Source organism: Calypte anna, chromosome 3 (genome assembly GCF_003957555.1).
Source record: "Calypte anna isolate BGI_N300 chromosome 3, bCalAnn1_v1.p, whole genome shotgun sequence".
NCBI lineage: Eukaryota > Metazoa > Chordata > Aves > Apodiformes > Trochilidae > Calypte > Calypte anna.
This window is the reverse complement of record NC_044246.1, coordinates 69,914,809-69,936,851: the sequence shown is the minus strand read 5'-3', so window position 1 is coordinate 69,936,851 and position 22,043 is coordinate 69,914,809. Positions and strand designations below refer to the sequence as shown.

Sequence of the window (22,043 nt, the reverse complement as noted above, 5' to 3'; positions counted from 1 at the left end):
GCACGGACAAAGAGAAGGGGGCCAACACCTGGCGGGAGCCGGTCCCTTTGTAGGGCAGGCAGGGCCGGGGACGGGGAGAGGAGGCGCGGGCTGTGCAGCGGCGGCCGGTCCCTCCTTCCCGCCCACCCCAGGGGCCCCGAGGGGAGGGTGCGGGGCACTTACTCGCTGGCCCGGCTGCCGCGCGGTGCCTCCCCGCCGCCTCACACCTTCACGCCGCTCGCCTCAGCCCCTCCCTCCGCCTTCGCTGCCCCCGCGGCCGTCTGGGGCGCCGGGACTTCAGACGGTGCCTGCCATGCCGCGCACGCCACGGTCGGCCGGCAGGGCTCCGGGGTTGCGGGGGAGGGAAGGAGGGAGAGGAGGGGGGAGGAAGCCGGCGTGCGGCCCCGGCAGCGGCGGCGCGGAGCTTTCCCTGGAGGCTTCACAATAGACACAGGACAGCGCGTGTGTGTGTGTGTGTGTATGCGCGGGAGGGAGGAGGGGCCTCTCCCGGCGCGCCGAGGCGGGAGGGAGCGATAGCGGGAGGCAGCGCTGTTTACCCGGCGGCCGGACCCGGCCCCCCAGCCCTGATGCTCGGGCTGCTCCACACAACGTCGCCCCCCCCAGCCCCGCGACGTGAGGGAGGCGAGGAGCCCCCCCACCACCACCACCCCGCGGGCAGCAGGTGGTACAGTCCGCCCCGCCGGCTCCCTCTCCCCAGCACGGGCGGGGCGGGACCCGCCATTGTGACGTGCCGAAAGCCGGCTGCGGGCAGCCAATCAGCGAGAGGGAGCCGGGCTCCCCGGGGCACAGCCCCGCGCCGAGGCGGTGGGCGCCCGGGGCTGAGGGCCGGGGGCGCGGCAGGCCTGGGGCAGGCGGTAGTAGCTGTGGTGCCCGCTTCCACGGCTGCCGGGCTGTCCCCCCCGCTGCCGCCTCTCTGCGGCAGAGGTGGCGAAAGCCCTTTGTGTGCAGAAGGAGGCGGGGGCGCCAAGGAGCTGTGGCGCCCACCCCGTCTGTTGGATGTTTTCCCCCGCCGTCACGCAAGGTGCAGGCGAGCACGGGGGAAACCCCCAGAGCCCCTAACGGGCCGTAACCTCTCGGCCTCCCGGTGCACGCCCGAGCCCCTGGAAAGAGCACGGCGACCCGGTGCGGATGAGCGGCCGGGTTGGCGCCGCTGTCATCAGCCAGCGCGCGCTCCCGGGTACCGGGTCGTTCTCCCCCTCGCGCTCGTATCCCCCGGCGACATCAAAGTCCTCCGGCGGAACAGCGGCAGCCGCCCCGTGGCACCGGTGCCGCCGGGATGACCGCCCTGGCAGCACCCGCTATGCACGGCGCTGGCTGGCCGGGGCCCCGTTGCATGCTGGGACTTGTAGTCCTCTCCGTGAGTCCTGAAAGGTTACGTGCAAACAACCGCAAAAAGCGATGATCCACCCGCAAACGCCTGTGCATCCTACAGAAGACTGTGATTTATCCTTTAAAGCATATTTTCCGTTTTAAAGAGCCACCTTTTCGGGCACAGCCCCACCCAGCTCGTTCTGAGGGGGAAGGTACGCGAAGGGCTCCGCGGAGCTGCCAGGACCTTCCCGTCCCGTCACCCCCTGCGCCAAGATGTCGGCGGCTATCGCCGCGCTCGCTTCCTACGGCGGTTCCGACTCGGAGCCTGACTCGGAACCCGAGGCTGAGGGTGGCTCACAGCACGCCGCGGTACTGGCCAGCCGTGACGCCGTGCTGCACCTCCGGGCGCCGCCCGCCGCCCCCCCAGCCCTGGCCGTCGACGCGGCCCCGGAAGTGGCCGTGAAGGTAAGCGTTCCTCCGCCACCCGGAGCACCGGGCCCGCCGCTGTAGCCCCACCGCCGGCCTACAGAGATGGGGACAACCTTGGGGAAACGCGGCGGGGGGACGTTGCTTGCGGGCCCGGCCTTTTGCATGCCCGCGGTGTGGAGCCAGCGTGGGCACAGCTGAGTGGAGGGAGGGCGGGCGGGCGGGCGGGCGGGGCCTGTGTCTGGACTCGGCCGGTGGATCCTTCTGTGACACTAAGCCTATTAAAGTGTATTATCTCTTTCTAAAAGGCGTGCCCTGCTTGGAGTTACTCGGTATACTCTTGCCTTCTTTCCTCTTGGAGTTAAAAGTGTTTTTTCTCTGTGGTTTGCCCGGGTCTTGGGGTAAGATAGACGCTTGAAAGGCTTAGTGTGGCTGAATCATGTTCTAGAGAGCAGCCTGGGCTGATCGGTGTTTCTGTTTTCATTCCAGTGTTGCTTGGGAAGCCTTAATTTGTAAATCCGCAAAGGGTGAAGGGAAGGTGTTGGTTTAGTTTGGGGATTTGAGGACAACTAACTTTTAGTCTAAGGCAGGTATTTTACCACGTCTTACCAGTATTATGTTGCTTCCAGTTGTTCTAAGGTGTCCTGCTTTGTGACAAAGAGTTGGATGGAATCTTTGACTTTGTTGCCATTTGTTTATTCATATCCTGTTTGCATATATGTTATTTCATATGCACATTTGCCTGGGCACGTTATATCACAGTTACTGACTAGATGTGCATTTTCATATCCCTTTGAGTCTTAGAAGTATTTAACTACTTGTTTTCTAGCCTTTGGCAGACTGGTTTGTATGGGCTTTGAGAGGAATGCTAACATCTGTAGTACCTTCTGAAAGGGAGTGATGATAAGTGGCAAGTAACAATGGCTGTGCTCTTTGCCACTGTAAAGGCTATGGCAACAGGTTTTCCCATTGCCGTGCCACCACAAAGGTTTATTCAGTTGTTTGGTGGCTGACTTCTGGAAACTGATCTGGATTAAAAGAAATAAAATCTGATGGAGTTATTTATCCTTGGGAGCCATTTTGTGATCTGGGATCTGGTTTGTAATGTACCTGCACAGGTGCTGTGCTGACACAGATGCTCTGTTGCAGAGTAGGAACAAACAGCTGGAGAAGTTAGATGTCAGTAAGATGTTCCATTCAAAGCTGTTCACCAAGCTGTACCCAGAAAGTGGTATCCACCAGTTCATCGAGGGCTGTCTCTGCTGCAGATGTTCTGCTAACCAAGATAAAAACAAAGTGAGGTTTCTGAATACCAAGATGCTTCTTTAAAATGTTGTCCAGCATTTTGATTTGAGACCACAGATGAGATGCATACATCTGAAAAGATTGATGGCTGAAAGCTGAGACTTCTGGAATACGCAGCATACTATAGCTTCTTTTAGCACCACAACCTTCCTTGAGGGATAATGGGTCACTTCCTTGAAGAGTAATTGCAGGCCTTCTTTTCAGAGTTTTACAGTTCAAGAAAGAAGTGCTGGTCTCATAGACAGCAGCCTTTCAACATCTTCTGTGTATAAAAATGACACATCATCAACAAAATCTTGCCAGTCACCCCCCTCAGGAGTTTAACCTAATTCTTTAGCATGAGAAAGCCTTTACTGAACTATGTGATGTTTGAGTGTGGGTCATAAGAATTATTTAGGTATAGGATTAGAAAACCAGTAAGCTGAGTGAGGAGGAGGACAGGGTTACAGTCCATTGGTATCACTTCACTTGTGCAAATCTTATTTTGACATGAAAAAGGATCGAGTACTCTTAAGTGCATGAGTGGATATGTATTACACAAGGGACCAGGAGTGGATGAGAAAAGATGGTGCTAAGAAAAGAGGCTGGAAGGGTTAGTCACGCAATAAATCCAAACGACAGCTGTTCGCAAGTGCATTTTTGGCAGCTGAGAATGTAAATCTTAAATGGTTGGTACCCTGCACGCTGGTTTCAATCAATGTGCCTGCCTCTGAGTCAGTTAACTCACAAAGGCATTGGATTTGTGTGTAATTTGAAGAGAAATGGGTTCCTTGCTTTGTTAGCAAGGCATACTCAGGCACAGCATTTTTGCTGCTGTTACTTGAATGTGTGTGTTGAATATAGCCCTAAGATGTTATTTTAAGATGCATTTCATTATTCTACAGAAATCTGCTGAGTCCTTGCTTGGAAGTACATCATAGATGAGCACAGCTCATCCTTCCTTTCTGACTAGTAACCACAGTGGCTAAGCACACACCATCCTGGTTCTTTGGAACTGGTTTTCCATGGATGTTTTTTCCTTAATCAGCATTGTGCTGAGATTTAAGGAAGTTAATATCAATGGTAAGGTACAACCTTTTTGTCTCTGTTATGTCTTCTATGAGCTACCTATGTGGCTTCCAGAGGAAGAGAGGCTTATGTCCCTCTTTCATTCCTGCGCAGGAGCACTTGTGCTTTCTGGTACTGGTCAGGCCTCATGTGGGCAGCAGCTCCATTTGTTGTTCCAGTCTACTTTAAGGAGAAATAGAGCCCAAGCCTTAGGCTTTTTTGTTCTGCAAGCTGCAGGATAGGTAGCTCCAGGACAGTGGTGTTGACTCCGTTTATTGTGGGGTATGAACCTATTGAGAACTTGAGGCACAAGGTATGAATTTGCCTGGAGGTCTTCTCCCCAGCATGGCAGTGCCCATGATACTGGGCTGGGCAGGCTCTTCCTCTCTTATGCTCTTAAAGCAATCAGTTTTGTGAAAATCCAGATTAACTATGGTTAACACAGTGAGAAGAAACCCAGAGTATGTTTAAGTAATGGAATTTTGGTGATCTAATTCTCTTTTGCTGTTAGCTATCCAGAAACTGGCTAAGATGTGTTTGTTAGTGGTGGCTTTTATATTTGGAGTGAATTATGCTAATGAAAAATCTGAACTGAAAAATTCAATACAGATGTTCATTTACTTGGTCCTTAACACTGATGCATTGTGAGTATTTGCTCTGTGTATTAATAATGCTGTCTTTAATCTAAAAGTAGAAGCCAGCATGCATTCCAAGTTCCTTAACATATCAGTTTCCTTTTTTTACTCAAAATCTCTTACTTTAGGATTCTTTAAGTTATATTTTACTAGACATTGACAGAAGCAATATACCTTTCCTACAACTTGTACTGATATGAAAAAAATCCTTCTAAGAATGCTCACAAAGTATTTACCTTCACTAGTGAATTGAAAATGCTGAAGGAAATTCAGGAAATAGCACATTCATTGGAGAGATGAGTTTCACAGGAAATGTTGCAGCTATCAGCCTCACTTTTAGAGTGAACATTTAAATGTTTGGTCTCCGTCAGATCAGGGTGAGACTTGGATGGGAGCAGATTTTGTGATATTTATCTACAGTGTTTCATTCAGTGGTTTTGAGGAGAGGATACTCAGCTGGGTTGAAGTCAATTAGGCTGGCCTGGCCCAGAACAGGAGCTGGAGGGATCATGTTTTCTGTGATGTGGGAAGGAGCTGGAAGTCTCAGCTCTATTTCTCTGTTGAATCTATTTAACTTTTGGCACTATGCAGGTGTTCAGAAAAATACAACTTCAGGGGAAGAAATAGATTTCAGTCACATTTCTTACTGTTATTTAAAACCTAATCCCTGCCCAGCTATGGAGAGAGGAAAGAACCAAGGTCAGTATGTGACTGTTTCATAGCAGTGATGCACATTAGTGACATGGGAGGTGTTATTTGTTAGGAATGTTTTGGCTTCTTTTAATTTGGTGGGGTTTTCTGCTTTCTTTGATGCAAGATATCTTGTTGGGAATAGAATGTTTAGAACTTGTCATCATGCAGATGCTGGGAATTTAGCTTAGTTCAACAGTACTATGTTAATATATGCTTTTCTTGCTGGTTTATTTTTGTTCTATTGAAGTTAGTGGGATGGACATTTACTGTTATGAGTGTGCAAATGGGTAGAATGACTAAAAGTTGATAACAACCAGATCTTAATGTTGAGACTTTATTGCATATGCAATTAATCTTTTGGTAATAAATCTGAAAATCTTTGGAATGAAATAGTCTGTCAAGACACAATACCAAACAGTTTACGCAAGAATGGGTAAGTGACAAATTGCTTGAGTCTCTATAGCTCATGGGACTTTAACATACATTTTAACGTAATGGATAATTAAAACTAATTAAATATTGTGCAAAACAGCCTGCCCTTCTTAGCTGTTTGGATAATTAGTAATTAATTTACCTGGAGAGAAGGGAACATTATAGGAGTATTATCTGAAAAGTCCAGAGGAAAAAAAAATCATATAAACATCACAACAATTTGTTTGCATGATATGTAACTGAGAAACTCTGCCCTTTGCTTTGTTCTAAGAAGCTTCATGTTTAGTCATACACATAAGATTTAAGTGCCAGATTCTGGTTCTAAATGCATAAATGGCTCTCTAAACTTGCAGTTAGCTGTGTATTGATCAGTGGGCATTACAGAATTTTACTGCAATTTTTAAATATCATGGACGGAAAGGATTGAGTTGCCTAAACATAAATGATGTTATATTCTTTGTAAAGAACAGAATGAGCATCCAGTGTTGCAGCCCAGGTTGCACCTTTTTTCTTCTATTTAAAACTTTGCTTTGATGCCTATTACAGAGATTTAGCCTGTATTTAATTAAAAAGTGGGTTTGTGTAGCAGGATGAGCCTTTCTTGCTCCTGAGGCTCGATGAGCTGCTGACCTCTTCATTGCCTCGCACCAGAGTGAGCTTGCTCTGTGGGTGTGTGTCCCACCTTTATTGGCCCCCTGGTAATAGGGGGCCTGTCCTAATCAGGCACAGGTGGACTCACACCCACTCACTGGCAACTCGAGGCACCTGGTTTGTCTTATTTCTCTACAGGTTTGTCTTGTATACATATAAAAGAAAACTTCTGTAAGGTGTTTTCAGACTTTTTAATTACTGAACTATTTTGCCTTCTACAATCAAGTACTTTCCATAGATGGTAACAGATAGGGCTGTGGCATGTTTAAGGATATGGGGGAAAGCTAAACTGATTTACTGTATTTGTAGTCTAAAATTCCTCCTACTTCCTGTATTCTTTCCTATGCTGATTTTTAGCAGTCTAAAGGGCCTTTATGAGGGGACTAGAGAAGGATGCCTTGGTAGACATTCTCGAGGGAGTTATAACGAGGCACCTGCTTGTCTACACTTAGCATTGAAAATGTCTTTTCTGTCTCAAAGTGAATTGCTGAGGAAGTGCTAATACTCCAAGGTACAGCCCTGAGTGCCATTCCCCTCTGTTGGTGTGATGGTGTGGTGTAGGATGAGAGAGGCATTTAAGTATTAAACTTTATATTTACATAATCACATAATCTGAATTGTAAATCAACTTGATAATGCAAGTAAGTAGCATCACATCTATTTAAAAAACAAAGCAAACAAAACTGAACAAAACACCAAGTAATTAGTTGTTAAGACATTATCTGTTGCTTTTTTTGCCTGGCATCAAGAGAGATACCCACCTCTGTCTATACAGTCACAAACTTAAACTTCAATGAATCTACAGGCTGAGCAATTTCCATGGTTGGTTGTCCTTATTTCTGCTAAGTGGTGTAATCTGAATTTATTCACAAGGTCATATTTTCTTAGTCTTTGGATCACTTGTGATTTTTCTCTTTTGGACCCTTATGAGCAACACGTGTCTTACCCTGATGTGGCCACTCTATTTCAGCTGGGTTCTTTTCTGTGCTGAGAAAAGCAGAGGGGTGACATGTAAAGCCAAAGTTTGCAGTTCCCTTGTATCATGTCTTCTAAGAAAGCCCTGTTCTGTAAAATGTAACTTCCTAAACCTTAGTGCTTTTTTCCCAGGTTCTCTGGGCTGTACCACCTCTACTGATACTACAGCATGCTATAAAGCCCATATTTATACAATTTCTGTATTGCAGCAAACACAGGCTGCTGCTCTGCCAGTTCTACAGCTGAACTTTTAGTTTTCTCTGGAGGAACACTGTTTGTATAAATAGGTAGCTTCTTGACTCCTCTTTTTATGATTCTTTTACCTTTGTAAGAGGGAAGTGACCTAGAGTAGTACTTTGCCTGCCATTGAATTCATGGATTCCCTTCTCTTTGAGCTTAGTTCTTGACAGTCTTCGATCCCACAGAGCCACTTGTGTCACATTTGAGACATAAGTGGCAATATTAATTGCTCACCTTAGGCTTTTAGATAAATCAAGATATATTGTGTGTGACCAAAGGAAAAACTACACCACAGCAGAGGGATGTGATCCCTTAGATTACCTTATCTCAGTCACAGCTCTGCCAGACTGTCTCTTCTGTGATCCTTTCCCTGTTTGCTGTAGCTATGGCAAGTGCATCTAGAATGCTGCAGGTAAGGTCTATTGGCTGTTGCCAGCATAAAGTGACAGAGTTGTAATACCCGAGTGGTTACTTTTTTCTCTTTCTTGGTCTAAGAAAAATGACTACTATGGAAATGGTCTTCTGGCAATGCAATTGTACCCCGTGACCTTCATCATGTGCAGAGGTTGCTGATGAATTCTTTCACAGAAATAAAAAAAAATGCCCCAGTGCGGAGAGCTTGCCAATTTGTAAAATGATTGATGGGCTAGGTTAATATTTCTAATATTTCTGCTACCTACCCAGAGTCTCATAGTGCTGTACATTTTAGTGGATGTTGACCAAAGTATAATTTATCTGCTGCTTTTCCAGCTCTTGCAGTAGACTAACATTTCAGAATATGTTGTGTCAATACTTTATTTTCCCATCAAGATTTTCGTTCTCTAAAAATAATGAGAAGGTAAAGTGGGGAGTTGGGACATGTTCAACTTAGATAGTTTAAAAAAAAGATAACCACTATGTGCTTCATCAGCTTATTGACATTGTTTGATTCCCAAATATGTGAAAGCATGAATAAGGCTGGAATTCTTGGGGAGTGTAGCTCTGAATATAGCATGTGCTTCAATTTCAAGGCTCAGTAGTTTCCACATAGAAAGACTGTGCCTGTGGTGGTCTAGGAGTGAACATACTGAGTGGCTTCCAAGTGATTCAGCACTGTTCTACCAGCAGCAAAGTAGAACCAGAATTGCTATAATTGTCCAGCAGAGGATCAGCTTTCATGGAACAATCTGTTTCTTTTCTCAGTTACTGAGTGGCATTTAATAGGATTTAATGGGGAGAAAAGTGGAGGAAAAATAGCAGAACTGAAAATTTCTTGGCATTTTTTGCAAAACTGGATTCTTCTCACTTTTTCAGGTTACAAAGCAGGAAAAAAACTGTCTTAAATTGAAGCAAGCTCATGACTGTTTATATGTCCCGACAGTTAATGAGATAAATTTTGCCATATTATCAATTATACTAATTTTTATTGACTTAAATTATAAACTTGGTGGGTAAAATGTGAAGTCTGGCTGTATGATGAGACTTGAAAAATTTGTCTATGAAAAATGTCCTCGGGTCGTGGAGCTGTGAAAGGAAATGTAAGTGTGTAGTTAATACAGGTTAGGAAGCAGTTTAGATTTGCTCCTGTTCTATCAGGGGGTGGGAGCAGATCTGGTTTTGTTGCTGAATGAGTGGATTAGGCCTGCTGTGCTGTTCCCTAGCAAGTTCATAGTGTATGAAAGTCAGGGCTGTCAATGTGCTGGTGGCTGTTGTCATCCAAACCCAGTGAATTGGAAAGGTCGTGTGATGGGAGAAAGGAGGTCAGGCTGAGAACTGGCAGCACTAAGAACTCAAGCAAAAGCAATGCAGTGGCTGAACCTGCCTGTTAAGTAATTGATGAACAGTGAGAAATAGAGCTTTGTAGTTGCACTTCCCAATTTATTTTTTTTAAGATAGTGGTCTTGGTAGCAAAACAACTGATGGGGTTGCTGATATCATTATCTTTTGGATTTTGTTTAAACAAAACAACAAAAACTTCTCTGGTTTTTTTAGTTGTTGTTTGTTTTTTTTTTCTTTGAGAAGTAGTTTTAGGCAAATATAATCAGGTAACAATCCAAAGATCTTTATACCTTTAGGTGTTGTTTTTCTTTTCCGTGTTCTAGAAAACCAGGTTTTAAAACCTTTTAAACTTTGCATGCCCAAGTAAATTTGTTTATAATTGACCTGCTGCTGAAACAGGAAAAAAGAAAAAGCCTTCTGGGCACTGCATGTTAGCTAATAGCTAGCAGCGTTCAAGGAAAGAACATGCAGTTGTGCTCTTTAAAGATGCTGCAATACAAAGCAAGATGGAGTTTGTTCAAGGTAATTTTTTATTAAAGAAGTAACTGGTAAAAGTAGATCCTCTATTGTGCCACTTCACTCTGTGAGTTGCAAATGCTTTTGGATCCTGTAGGCACTGATTAAACCCTGATGCTAAGATTGCTTTTTCAGTATAATTACTAGGGATATTATCAATATGCTAGCTCATTGCAAATGCCTTTCAAATGCATTATTTCTAGAATAAAGAAGCAGGAAGCAATACCAGTAATAATACTGGAAAATAATCCCTTCACTAACCGAGGCCTTAATTGGAAGTGAGGGAGGGTGGTGTCAATTTAAGATCAATGTAAATGATCCTTTTTTAGAGCTCTGTGAAATCAGGTCTTTTTAAGCACTGCCCCCTCATCAGCCTTTTTCTTCTTCATCTTTTCCATTTTCTACTTCAGGCATATGTGCCCTTCTGAGTTTTTCCCTTTTGAGTCATTTGAGAATTCTTTTGGTTAAACGCTCTTGTCTCTGCATCTATTTGTTTTTGTCACAACAGGCTTAGAAATATGTTTAAATACTGCAGCCGAATTATGTTTATATCTTTTGGTAAAAATTTGGAGATAAGGGATTGTTGGATTCTCTGAAACTTTTATGCATATATTTACTCTGATATCCCTCTAATATTTTTCCCCAACTATCTTTCACAGCATTTACTTTTGACTTCTGCCTTGTACCTCTTGCAGTAAACTAGTTTTTGCAGCTGTATATTAAATTGGTGTCCGTTTTAATTATCTCTTCCTTACAAGGCCTATTTTTCAATCACCCTCAAAAAAAAAATACTTCCAATGTTGCTACTGTTTTTAAAGTGTGTGCATGAAGTCTTTAAAAAAAGTAATAATAGGCTTGCAAAATTCCACACGGCTTAGACTGAGTTTCTAAGTGAGGGCCCAACATTGATTTTGCAATCAATATTTTTTAAAAATAAAAACTTTGGTCAAGCTGCATTTCTTCTTCCCCAGTACTAAAAGTGTCAACTTGAACTACAGCCCTAATTTGGTCTGAAATGGGGTAATGTCATATATTGAAAAGTCTGTATGTGAAAAATGGTTTAGTAATATGTCTGTTTTATTTCAGGAAGATGTGGAAACAGGAGTTCACCTTGATCCTGCTATCAAGGAAGTTCAGTATAATCCTACTTATGATACCATGTTTGCACCAGAGGTAAGAAACAATACTGATCTTCAGAGCAGAAATGCCTTTGCTTTACAGGACAGAGGTTCTATAAATCTAGTGTAAAATTCATGTAATAGATACCTTCTTCGGATGCTTGCTTGCTGTATTTTAGAATCTAGTATGGACAAACTGATAAACTGCACAGGTGTTTTGGTATTTCTAATGCTTGAATTTTAAGATTCTTCACATAGCTGCTCTAAGTAGAATCTTAAAATGTTTATCAGAATTACAGCTATGAAAATTAAAAATCAAGCTAGGAAAATAGTATTATAAAGATGTCAAGTAAAACATGAATCGCATTAAAGTAAGCTCTTACTGTTTCACATTTTTGCCATTTACTCTTCATGCTACTTCAAGCAAAACTAATAGTTGTAAGTCTTGTGGATGTATAGCCTTTAAGAAGATTTAAAATTTAAATCCAAATACTTTCAATATAACTGTTCCCATCAGTGTTAAGTATTTTGGTAACTTAAGCTATTCTAAATGTGTATAGTGAAAAACCATTCCAGGCTGAATTTGGATGGCCTGGTGCCAGGTGAGCCACTTTCAGTTTTATGATAACTGATCAGCTATCTGAAAGGTAAAAATAGCTGTTCAAGTGCTTACCATTTTTCAGTATTTAACTGCTTTGTATAGTTTGTCTGCTGTTGGACCAGGAGTTAGTGTTCCAGGTAGATAAAGACTGCATCAATCTGAACTTTCTAAGTTATTTATGCTTTATGTTTAAAAAGCCTTTTGTAAGTAGATTTTTTCATAGCAAGCTTGCATTTTGCATCTTACCAAAGCCATGAAGTGTGGGAGCAGAAATACTTGTTTAAACTTAATACATACACTGTTACTTTGTATAAGTGTTTTCCCTAGGAAAGTTTAGTGTGGGACAATCTCAGGGGTCTGCAAATATGATTGGTAAGAGTTGGGCTTACAATTCTATTGAATTTAAGATAAACCTCAGTGTATTGCATTTGCTTGTATTCACTGTTCTTTTCCTTAACCATGGTATGGCTAGGAATACTTACTGGCTTTTGTCATCTTGCAAGAAGAAAAGCAAGGCAGGGCTTCATGAGTCTATTTCCTGGAATAATACAGCAAGCCCCAAGTTGCTTTATAAGTGAACAAAAGTATTGTTGGCAATGTAATCTCTGTATTAAGTGTAAGAGTTCAGCAGGACCTGGAATGTCCCCCTCACAAGTGACAGAATGCTGTGGTTTTATCTTCTGAATGCTTTTTTGCTGGTCACATACTCATTTTGTCAGATAGTTGATATTGATTTGTCCTCTCTTCAGGCTAGAAAGTTCAATCATGAAATGAGCTGTTCAGAGCAATTGTGTAAGCAATCACTGTCTAAAATAACAGACTAAGAAGTTTGTTCTGTAGTCTTAAAGAAATAGAAAGTTGAGTTGATTTTACATTTTGAAGGACTATTTTTCTTTCTGTTTTTTTTACTGAAAAAAGTACACACATATAAATAATAAACTAGTGATTGATATAATTTCTTTTAACATTATTGATGTAGTTTGGACCTGAAAATCCATTTAGGACTCAGCAAATGGCTGCACCTAGGAATATGCTTTCTGGATATGCAGAACCAGCTCACATCAATGATTTCATGTTTGAACAACAAAGAAGAACATTTGCAACCTATGGTAAGTCCTTGACAGTGGAATTCAGCTCCACATTTGTTATGCCTTTGTTGGACAAAATAAGTTGTTCTTTATACAATAGTTAATAGGACTGCAAGTTCTGTAAGTTACTTTTTAACAGATTTACTGAAATGAAGAAAGATCTTTGAATGAGAATCCAAACAGCTGTAGGTCACAGTATTTATTTCAGAAATCTCATTTTATAATTTCCCTTGAAATTGTAATCAGATGTATGATCTATTAAATCTCTCTTAATTAATCTTTCCATTAGATGCATCAGTGTAGAAAAAACAAATCTGAATTTCACGCTTTAAATATGACAGACAAGTAACCGTAGATCTGTTATGTAAATAGATTCTTTGTAACTACAGGTAACTCTCAAAACCAGAGGGGAGCCTTAATGAGTTGTCAGGTTCTTCAGAGTGGTTGTCCCTCTAAACACAAGCTGAATGAATGGGAATTAAAGAAAGAGGGAGTGTATCTACTGGATTATTCTTTGCAAAGACACCCCCAAAAGTGTATCTCTGTGTTGGTGGTCATTATAGTCACTGCTTTCTAATCTTGAAGAACTTGTTCACTTGTTAATAGCTGCTTTTGAAACATGAAATATTTGAGTTTTGGAGCTTGAGTTTCAAATAAAGTTTTTACTAGTTCTAAGAAAAAGGATTTTTTTAACAAGGAAAATATGGAAGAACTATGAATTCTAAGCATTCTTTAGGGCATGTTTGAAAGAATGGAACAGCCATGTGTTTAAATATGATAGTGGTTAATTTCTTCAGTGTTCATTGTAAGTTTTCATTTCTGCTTTAAATTTGACTGTAGATGCTTGTCTTGCAAGTATGAATCTTTGTTTTCATATGAAAACTTTATAGTCTTTAAATTTAGTCTATTAGGCAAGTTCTCATGCTCTCATACTGTGTAAACTTGAAAGTGTCACAGCACTCAACTTCTTGCACAAGAAACATACATCTTTATTTGTATCAATATTCAAAATATTACTCCCTTACTCCCTGCAAACTGTCATGCCTCAAAATCATCTCCCTATACATAATTCCCCTTAACTTCTTTAGGGCTCTGTGCATGCATGAATTTTCACTTACTGCATTCTGTGATGGATGAGTCTGGGACTATATTGCTAACATCTGTAGGAGCCATGCATTACAGTGAAACCTGGAAAAAATGAAATTAGAGACTATAACATGCCATGTTTCTCATTTTGCTTTTATCAGAGGTTTTCTTGTGTGAAGACAGTTTTTTTCTTTTACACAATTTTAGCTAATAGATACTTTTCACTCAGTTGTTAGGGTGTGAAATATAAGCAAAATGTCACTACTAAGAAGTGGGTGTGTAGTTCCATAGCGCAACTTTAAGTTATTTGGCTGCAATTTTAATATTAGAATTTGGCAGACAGTGCAGATAGGAACCTATTAATGCAAATGGAGAAATCAGATTTTGTCTTCTGAAACTAAATGTTTCATTGTGTGAATTGTGCTTTTTTTTTTGTATATGTGTAAAATAGATACTGGGAAAAAAGGGGTCTGTAGGTATATAGGGTTTGGTTTTGAGGGTTCTTTTTTGACTGTGAGGTTTAGTTTGGTGGAAGATAGAACTCGTAAGTCCACTCAAATCTCCTGCTGTTGGTTTATACCATCAGTGTACAACTGCTGCCTTCAGAGCTGTATTTACAAAATAATATAAAATATATTTATAAGACTTAAAACATTGGCAGCTGTGCAACTATCAAATTCAACTTTCTAGAAATGTTCAATATGTAGTGATCTGAGTACAGAGAAAATGGAGCTACAAAAAGGCTGAGTAGGCAATTTAAACTGCAAGAACAAGCACTGAGAAGATGAAGTTCAAGATGGAAGATGCAGTAAGTGTGGATGGTAGTGTGGCTCACTAGAAGATGTGCTAGTCAACAACATTCCTTTAAGTTGTCAAAAAGCTATTAATAAAGTTCAGTATTCTCTTTTTCCATTTGGAAGGAAGTAATAAGTATCTTCTCAGAAAAGACCACATATAAAGACATAAGTATAATGCTAGGCATAAGGCTAAGTCATACATGTTTTTAGTGACTAAATCATCACATATTGGAAGAACAGAGAGTAATCTCTTAATTAAAAGCTGCAGATCTTGAGACCTCTGGCCTTTTTTAGGCATCTTACCAGCATTGTGCTAAGACTGTCTCAAACAAATCTGCAACAGTTAGCATATAGGTAAGCACTGATTATAAATGTAGGATGAGTGTTGTACAAGACAGGGAGGGTGATAAAAAAAAGTAAATACATATTCAGTGAGAAACCTACATATTATTTGCAAATAAAACCCAACCATGCAGTAAATATTTACTGTCAAAAGTACTTTTTCCTTCTGATGCTTGGATAGCTCAGAATATTCATATTGTCTTTGACTGAGAGGCCATCCAGCCTCTCTTCCAGCCCTTCCAGTGTTTCAATAACTTTTAATCTAGTGATGATGTACAGACCTGTGGTATTTTTCAAGTGTCTTTGAGATACCCTGTAATCAGCCTAACTTGGTTTTGAAAATATATTCAACATAACCAAGCTTTGCTCATTCATGTGATTGTCATCTCAGAAATATTCTGCAGGTTTTGTCATTGTAATTTAACTGAACAGAAAGCTATGTTTTCTGCTCTGCTGCTACTTAATATGCTCATCCAAGTGCTTATTCATTGTTTTCTCTATTATAATTTCTATTGCTTGAAAATTCTAACCATACAAATGTTTGACAAGTTGACCTGTAGTTCCCCATATCTCCCTGAAGCATCTTTTGAAAGTTAGCATCATATCTGATACATTCCAAATCTGTCAAATTGAGGCAATATTAGGCCAGAGTTTTTCCACAGCTTTTTATATCTTAGATAATTACCATCTGGCCTCTGCATTTTGTTGCCACTTATTTGACACTCCAGTCTCCTGATATTTCACTTTGAGGTAGATACTTTGTCATGTTACCTGTTAACGTGTAAAGAAGGGCACTAGCACCTGAGCCTCCCCAAGCTCCTCAATGATGTTCGTGTTTTCAAAACCCACTGATGCTCTCTTTTCATTCCTTGATCATATGTTGACCTACATGCTGTCTGGTATGTTTTCTGCTCCTGAATGTTTTGACAAAAGATAAGTGATACTTTTTACACTATATGTGGTTTGATTTGCTTCCTGACTTGTGGGGGTGTCAAGGCTGCCTTACTGTAGTTTTTAATTTGTCTGCTAGAGTTTGGTTCTTTGTATTTTTCACATCTGGGTGCAACTTCAGCTCTTCAAAGAACAGGTCCTTATTTGTAGTGTTTCTCTGTACGTACTGTTCAGCTGTGCTCTCTTCCTTCTGGCCCCTTTAAAGTCATATGACAGCTAATAGACATTAGGTTTTCTTCTCCTACATGGTGTCTTTAAAGTGTGCTTACATTTGGAAAAAGTGTTACCCTTTGGTGCTCACTTTCTGTTCCCTTTTTTAAAATCTTTACTTCATATAGCCATGTAGCCACCCTGTTTTGAGATTGAGATCATTGTAGTAAATGTTTGCTCTCTCAACAATGTTGATTTATACTGCGTTATGATAATTGTTAGAATGTGTATCCATAGATAAAATGCCTTAAAATCAGGTTTCCTTCACTGCTCATTTAGTGATTTTTTTTTTTTAATGTGAATCTCTTAACATAACTGTTACATTACATAAAAGGCTGCTTCCATGAAATTTTGGTGTGAGATTTGCAGTCTTCTGTCTATTTGCACTATAAGGAGATGACTAAAATATGTCATTATTACTGTGCTTCTTTCCCTAGCACCTGTTCAGTCTCTGTTACCATTTCATGGTTGTTACATCTTTTGGCTGAACAGTCAGTAAGGGAGTCTAGGCAACTGTCCTGAGAACTACTTAAATCTAGAATTTCAATCCTAAGGATTTTCTAGTGCTTGTTAATAGTGTTCACTTGTTAATCTGATTTATCTTTAAGCTTTATGTAGCATATAGCATGTTCTTCCCCACTGGTATGACCATCTTATTTCTGTATTCTTTCTACTGTATTCTGTTTGATTATGTCAGTACTGTCCTACCAATTATGTTACTTTCTGAATTTGAAACAAGATCTTTGCATTTCACCGTGTATTATTTTTAGCCTCTGCCAATTGTATGACTAGGTTTCCATTTCTCTCCTCTCAGTTTAAATAGGTTCTGTGCTTATTGCTGCCTGCATTATCTGAGGCTTCAGATTTCTGTGTTCCTTTTTGCTTAAGGGAATGGCTTTTTTGAGATAGTGTGTCATTCCAAATTGCTTCTTTCTTTTTTCTTTTTTTTTTTTTTTTTTAACTCTTGACTATTTAATCAAAATTCAGTCTTTGAACCTTCTCATTACCAACAGCCTTCAAAATACGGATAAAACTTACCCATCTTGGTAAGGTTCCCCTCATTCCAGAAGTTTAGAGAGGTAGACTTGACAAGGGCACTGGAGATATTTTCCACATTACATTTCAGATCAGCAGCTTCTCTCAGTAAACAGCCTCTTGAGAATTTTCTACCATCCCAGAATGTACTTCCTACAATTTTTTTTAAAAAGTTGCTTAACTGAGTCACTTTTGTATTGTCCCTCAGTTCATGGAAAGCTGAGGAAAAGCATGCCAGAAGTAAACCTCAGATCTCTGACAGATCAACTAGACCTCAGCTTCTTTATGTCCCTGTAATATCAGGACATGGAAGTAGTCAGTTATCTGGTGCTTTTATTCTTCAAGATACAAAACATTGCTGTTCAGGCATATAATACAAAGAAGGAAAAGCCAAATCTTAACCTGCTCTAGTTGTTTGCCATTTTTTTCTTAAGCCATTATTTTGCCCCAAGAGGTTGTGAACCTTTGTTACTGTGAATGTAAACCTGCTTCTCCTGTCTTTCAGAGTGCCCAGAAGGAGTGAGGATATTTTTGCTTTTGCTTCAAGGTCATTCCTATTTTTATACTACACTGCATGGTCTTAAAATATACATAAATATTCTAGTTGTATTTTTTCACAAGTGTGGTAGTTGAGAATTACTGATAAACACCTTGGACGTGTGCTGCAAATTGACACGACTAATACTCCCTTCAGCAGCTCTATCAAGCCACGGGTCACTGTTGACTCTAATGTTTTGCATATTAAAACTACCTTTGAGTCCATCAGTTTTTCACCTTCTGCCCTTCATGTCTTGTTAAGACTGACAGGCATGTTTCTTCAACCCTCTCTAAGCCTTCTCCCCACCCCCAACACTTTATCATTCTTGTTATTCTCAATTTTTAACTAAATTTTTCCTTAAAATTCCTTGCTTAAAATTGGGCACCTCAATCTAGATCTTGCCAGTGTGATTTATATAGTTTTTCCTTTGCACTAAATCTCAGTTTTTCTTCACACTCCCCCCAACACTGGTGTCAGATAGACTTGTTAAGTGTATCAGTGTCACTGTCCTTGTAACCTGTATTTTCCTTCACCTGTACTTAGTTAGTTTCTTCTTCTCTTGTTATTTTTCATTCAGCATTTCTTTGCTGAGGTGAAATATTTCACACTTGTCTTTGGTGTCAGCTACAGGTTTTACAGGTATGTGATCCTTTGCTGATGGCATAGTCCATTAAAATACTGAATAAAATAGTTCAGGCTGGCCATTTCAGGACAGTACATGAAAGGGGCCTAAAAGAAAGCTGAGGAGGGACTTTTTATAAGGGCATGTAACAATAGTACAAGAGATAATGGCTTTAAACTGGAAGAGTGTAGGTTTAGATGAGACATTAGGAAGAAATTCTTTAATGAGAGATTGGTGAGACACTAGAACAGGTTGCCCAGAGGTGGTAGGTGCCCCATCTCTGGAAACATTCAAGGTCAGGTTATCTTCCCTTACCTTGTTTAAGGTGCCCCTGCTCATTGCAGGCGAGATGCACTAAATGACTTTTAAAGATCCTATTGCAGTTTGATGGAAAGCCATTGACAATTACTCTGTGACAGTCTGACCCAAAAAGATCAAAATAAAAAACTTATCAGTAGCCACTTTTGCATCTGCAATCATAGGTAGCCTACTCTGTTTTGAATCCACTGTTTTAAGGCAACCTTCTAAATAATATCAGCTATCAAAAAAAATTTCTCTCTAGAAAAGTGAATTTCTCATCATAAGCCATTATGATATAAATGACCAAAAGCTTAACCACTATTATTTTTTCAGTGTTGCCCTTAGAGACAGCATGGCTAAAATGACTAGGAAGTTCTAAAATACAAGCACTTGTATGTTCTTCTTTATCTAATTTATCTTGTATATTCTTCTGTATATCTTCTGTATATTAGTCTCAGCAGATACAGTCTCTTTTCCTGAAAATATCCTCTTGAGCATTATATAAGAAAACATAAGTCAATATACTCTCATTATGTGGACATGTATAAATTTTCAATGGAATGCAGAATTACTATTTTTTTACATACTGCACACAAACTGTAAAGGAAAATAATTTTGTAGCTATTACAGCATTAGTACTCATCCTAGAAGTGGACTGCTTCATTCATGCATGACTGCATCTTTTAATATTTTAAAATCCCTCCTTCACAAAATATTAATGTCTTTATGAAATAAGAAACAATCTTCTGTCCATGAATCTCAAAGATCTTTATGAGTATTCAGTATTTTGGTTATAACAGGATTCTTCATTAGTCAGACTGACATTTTGAGTTTAAAATGACTGACTTGGAAATAACACTTCTGATTCTTTTTCATCTATTCATGTTACATGCAATACCTACAGCTGCTATTATCTCTTACAGTTGTAGACACTTTATTCTCTGATTACTTTGATTTTTCAGAGAGGCCAATGCAGTCAGAAAGGAGTAATACAGCTGTATTGTTCCACATACCTGGGCTGCCTTGGGTTTCTGTATGCTTCATTGCACAGGACAGTGAAAACATACTTTAATGTCTTTCTGAAATGTACATCGAAGTCTAATTATTTAACCACCTATTCTCAGGTGCACTGAAATTATAGATGGAGGTGGAATTGTACCTTTCCTTGCTAAAATGTAGCATAAAATATCTCTCGAATAAAACTGAAGGAGACGTAGGAGTTGGGGCACATTATATGGCACACCAGCTGAGCAGGATAAAAGCAAGCTGTCTTCTGCAGCTGTGTTTCAGAGTCCCAGCCAGAAAAAAAAAAAAGAAAGATTCTCTTTCACATATCCACTAGAAAGTAGAAATTGTTCTGAGCTTTTCTATGAGCATTATACTGGACCAAATTCAACCCAGCTATAAGAAGTCTCTACTTCCACGGGAAGCTGTGCTTGGCCCAGGGGCTCTATTCATTAGAATACTGACCCTCTTTTAGAAGTACCAAGCAAATAGAGTCCCAGAGACTGTGTCAATACAGTTGGAGGACAAGTAAACCACTGTATTGATTTTGAGAGAAAACCAAAGTAATATTTCTCTGCTGTTAACAGAAACCTTATAGCTCAGAAAAGAAGTCATTGAAATAGTGGCTTAATAAAAGCAGGCAGTTAAATTAGCAGAAGTATAATTGCAGTGTCTGCTCAGTTTGGTTATCCATGGAAATAAATCCTATTAATAGTCTAGAATAACTTATTTTGTTTTGTGGGATAGTGGGAATTTACATTTTGTAAGCAGGCATTGGTACATATTTCTCTCCCTATATGATGCTCATGAAACATCTGGGCATATGGTATTCCACAACAAGGTCTATCCAGGTTTGAAGCTTGAGAGTTGCTCTGCAGGTGGATTGCTCCCTTTATGTGGCAACAGCCACTGTGTTCTTAGAATGGCTCTTCTTTTAAGTTTTTTTTTTTTTTTTTTTTCCCCTAGCATCTAAAAAGACATTAATTGGACAATTGGACAACCTTCTAGGACAGTAGTCTTTCTCAGAAACAACTGGGGAGATGATCTCCCTTTGCTATTGGGGTGATGTTAATGTGTTTTTAACTTGTATGAGCCATTGGTCTCAGGAGTGGACTACATAATCTCCCACTGCTCATGATTCTCTCTGAATCAACAAAAATATAAGAATTAGATTATCTGCTGTAGGATTTATTTGGGGGCTTTTTTTGTTGGTTTTTTTTTTGTGTGTGTGTGTGTGTGTGTGTCTGATTAATTTTAATATTGCCATTGCAGCTTTTTGGTTTTTTCCTGATATGGAGACATTTTCATTGGGTCCTCAAGGCACATTTTATAATGTGAATAATATTTAATAAAAGTTAGTGTTATGTCCACCAGGGTGCAGTCTTTCACAAAAAAAAAAAAAAAAAAAAAGCCTTGGTGGTCAGTAACTGTTCAGTGCACCTGTTCGTTGGAAACTACATGAGTTTGTCTATCTTATTCTCTTAAGATCATGTTATCTACTTCAGGAGAAATGGAGAAAAACTGTAAAATATGCATACTAAAATGAGAACTTCAGTATCAAAAATTGTAAATATCCTGAATAGATATGAAATGCTGGTACATTTTATAAATTATTTATAAAAGTACAGGAGGTTTGGTGGTTTTTTTGAATGTCACTCAAGAGCTGTAATCAGGAGATGAAGATGTCACTACTTAATTCTTATAAAAAACAAAGGCCATTGCTGCTTTTGATATCATCTGTGTTAGTTAAAGCAGTTGCTTTCAAGTAGATGCAACAATCTTTCTCAGCACTGGCACAAGGAGGATGAAGTGATTTCTGCTGAGGGAGACAAAATACGCACAAAGCCCTAGAAAGCTTCATTTGCTTTCCTTTTTTCCCCATCTCTATCCCCTTCCTTCCAGCATCTGCCATCCTCAGGACTGCCAGGGACTGCTGTGATCCAGCAGAGGCAGTGGGCAGCACGGGGGCTGTGAAGCCACAGGGTTCTCAGTGCAGCAGCACCAGGCTGTTTCCAGCACAACTCAGTGGGTTTGAAAGCAAAGGAACAGTGCCCTGAACTAAAGCAGCATCTGTTTAAAATCAAGTCAGTAATGTAAGGTTTTGAGCTAGTCTTTTTCTTGTGCCATCTTACAAGAAGAAGAGGTTGCTATGGTGTTTCAGCAAGCTGATCTGAATTCAGTGCTGACCTTGCTTAGAGCAGGGGCCTCCTGAGGTCCCTTCCCATCAGAAAGATTCTGTGACTTTACTTCCTATGACTACCCTCCCTTTGTGTATTATGTTAACTATTCCTGTTGAAAAAGACTGAGAAGAAAATAAGTGAGTTAAAGCATTCTGGCAGAAGACTCAAGGACCTCCTGGTA

At 40.3% G+C, this 22,043-nt stretch overlaps 1 protein-coding gene across 1 annotated transcript in view; it reads left to right on the top strand.

Moving 5' to 3' along the window:
• Positions 1-882: 882 nt before the first annotated feature.
• The window catches only part of CDC40 (cell division cycle 40), a 39,778-nt gene continuing 18,617 nt past the window's right edge, over positions 883-22,043 (top strand). The window contains exons 1-3 of the mRNA XM_030447229.1: positions 883-1,776; positions 11,076-11,162; positions 12,688-12,817. Of these exons, the coding sequence (XP_030303089.1) occupies positions 1,585-1,776; positions 11,076-11,162; positions 12,688-12,817 (409 nt within the window). The 5' untranslated portion in view covers positions 883-1,584. The remainder of the gene's footprint in view (positions 1,777-11,075; positions 11,163-12,687; positions 12,818-22,043) is intronic.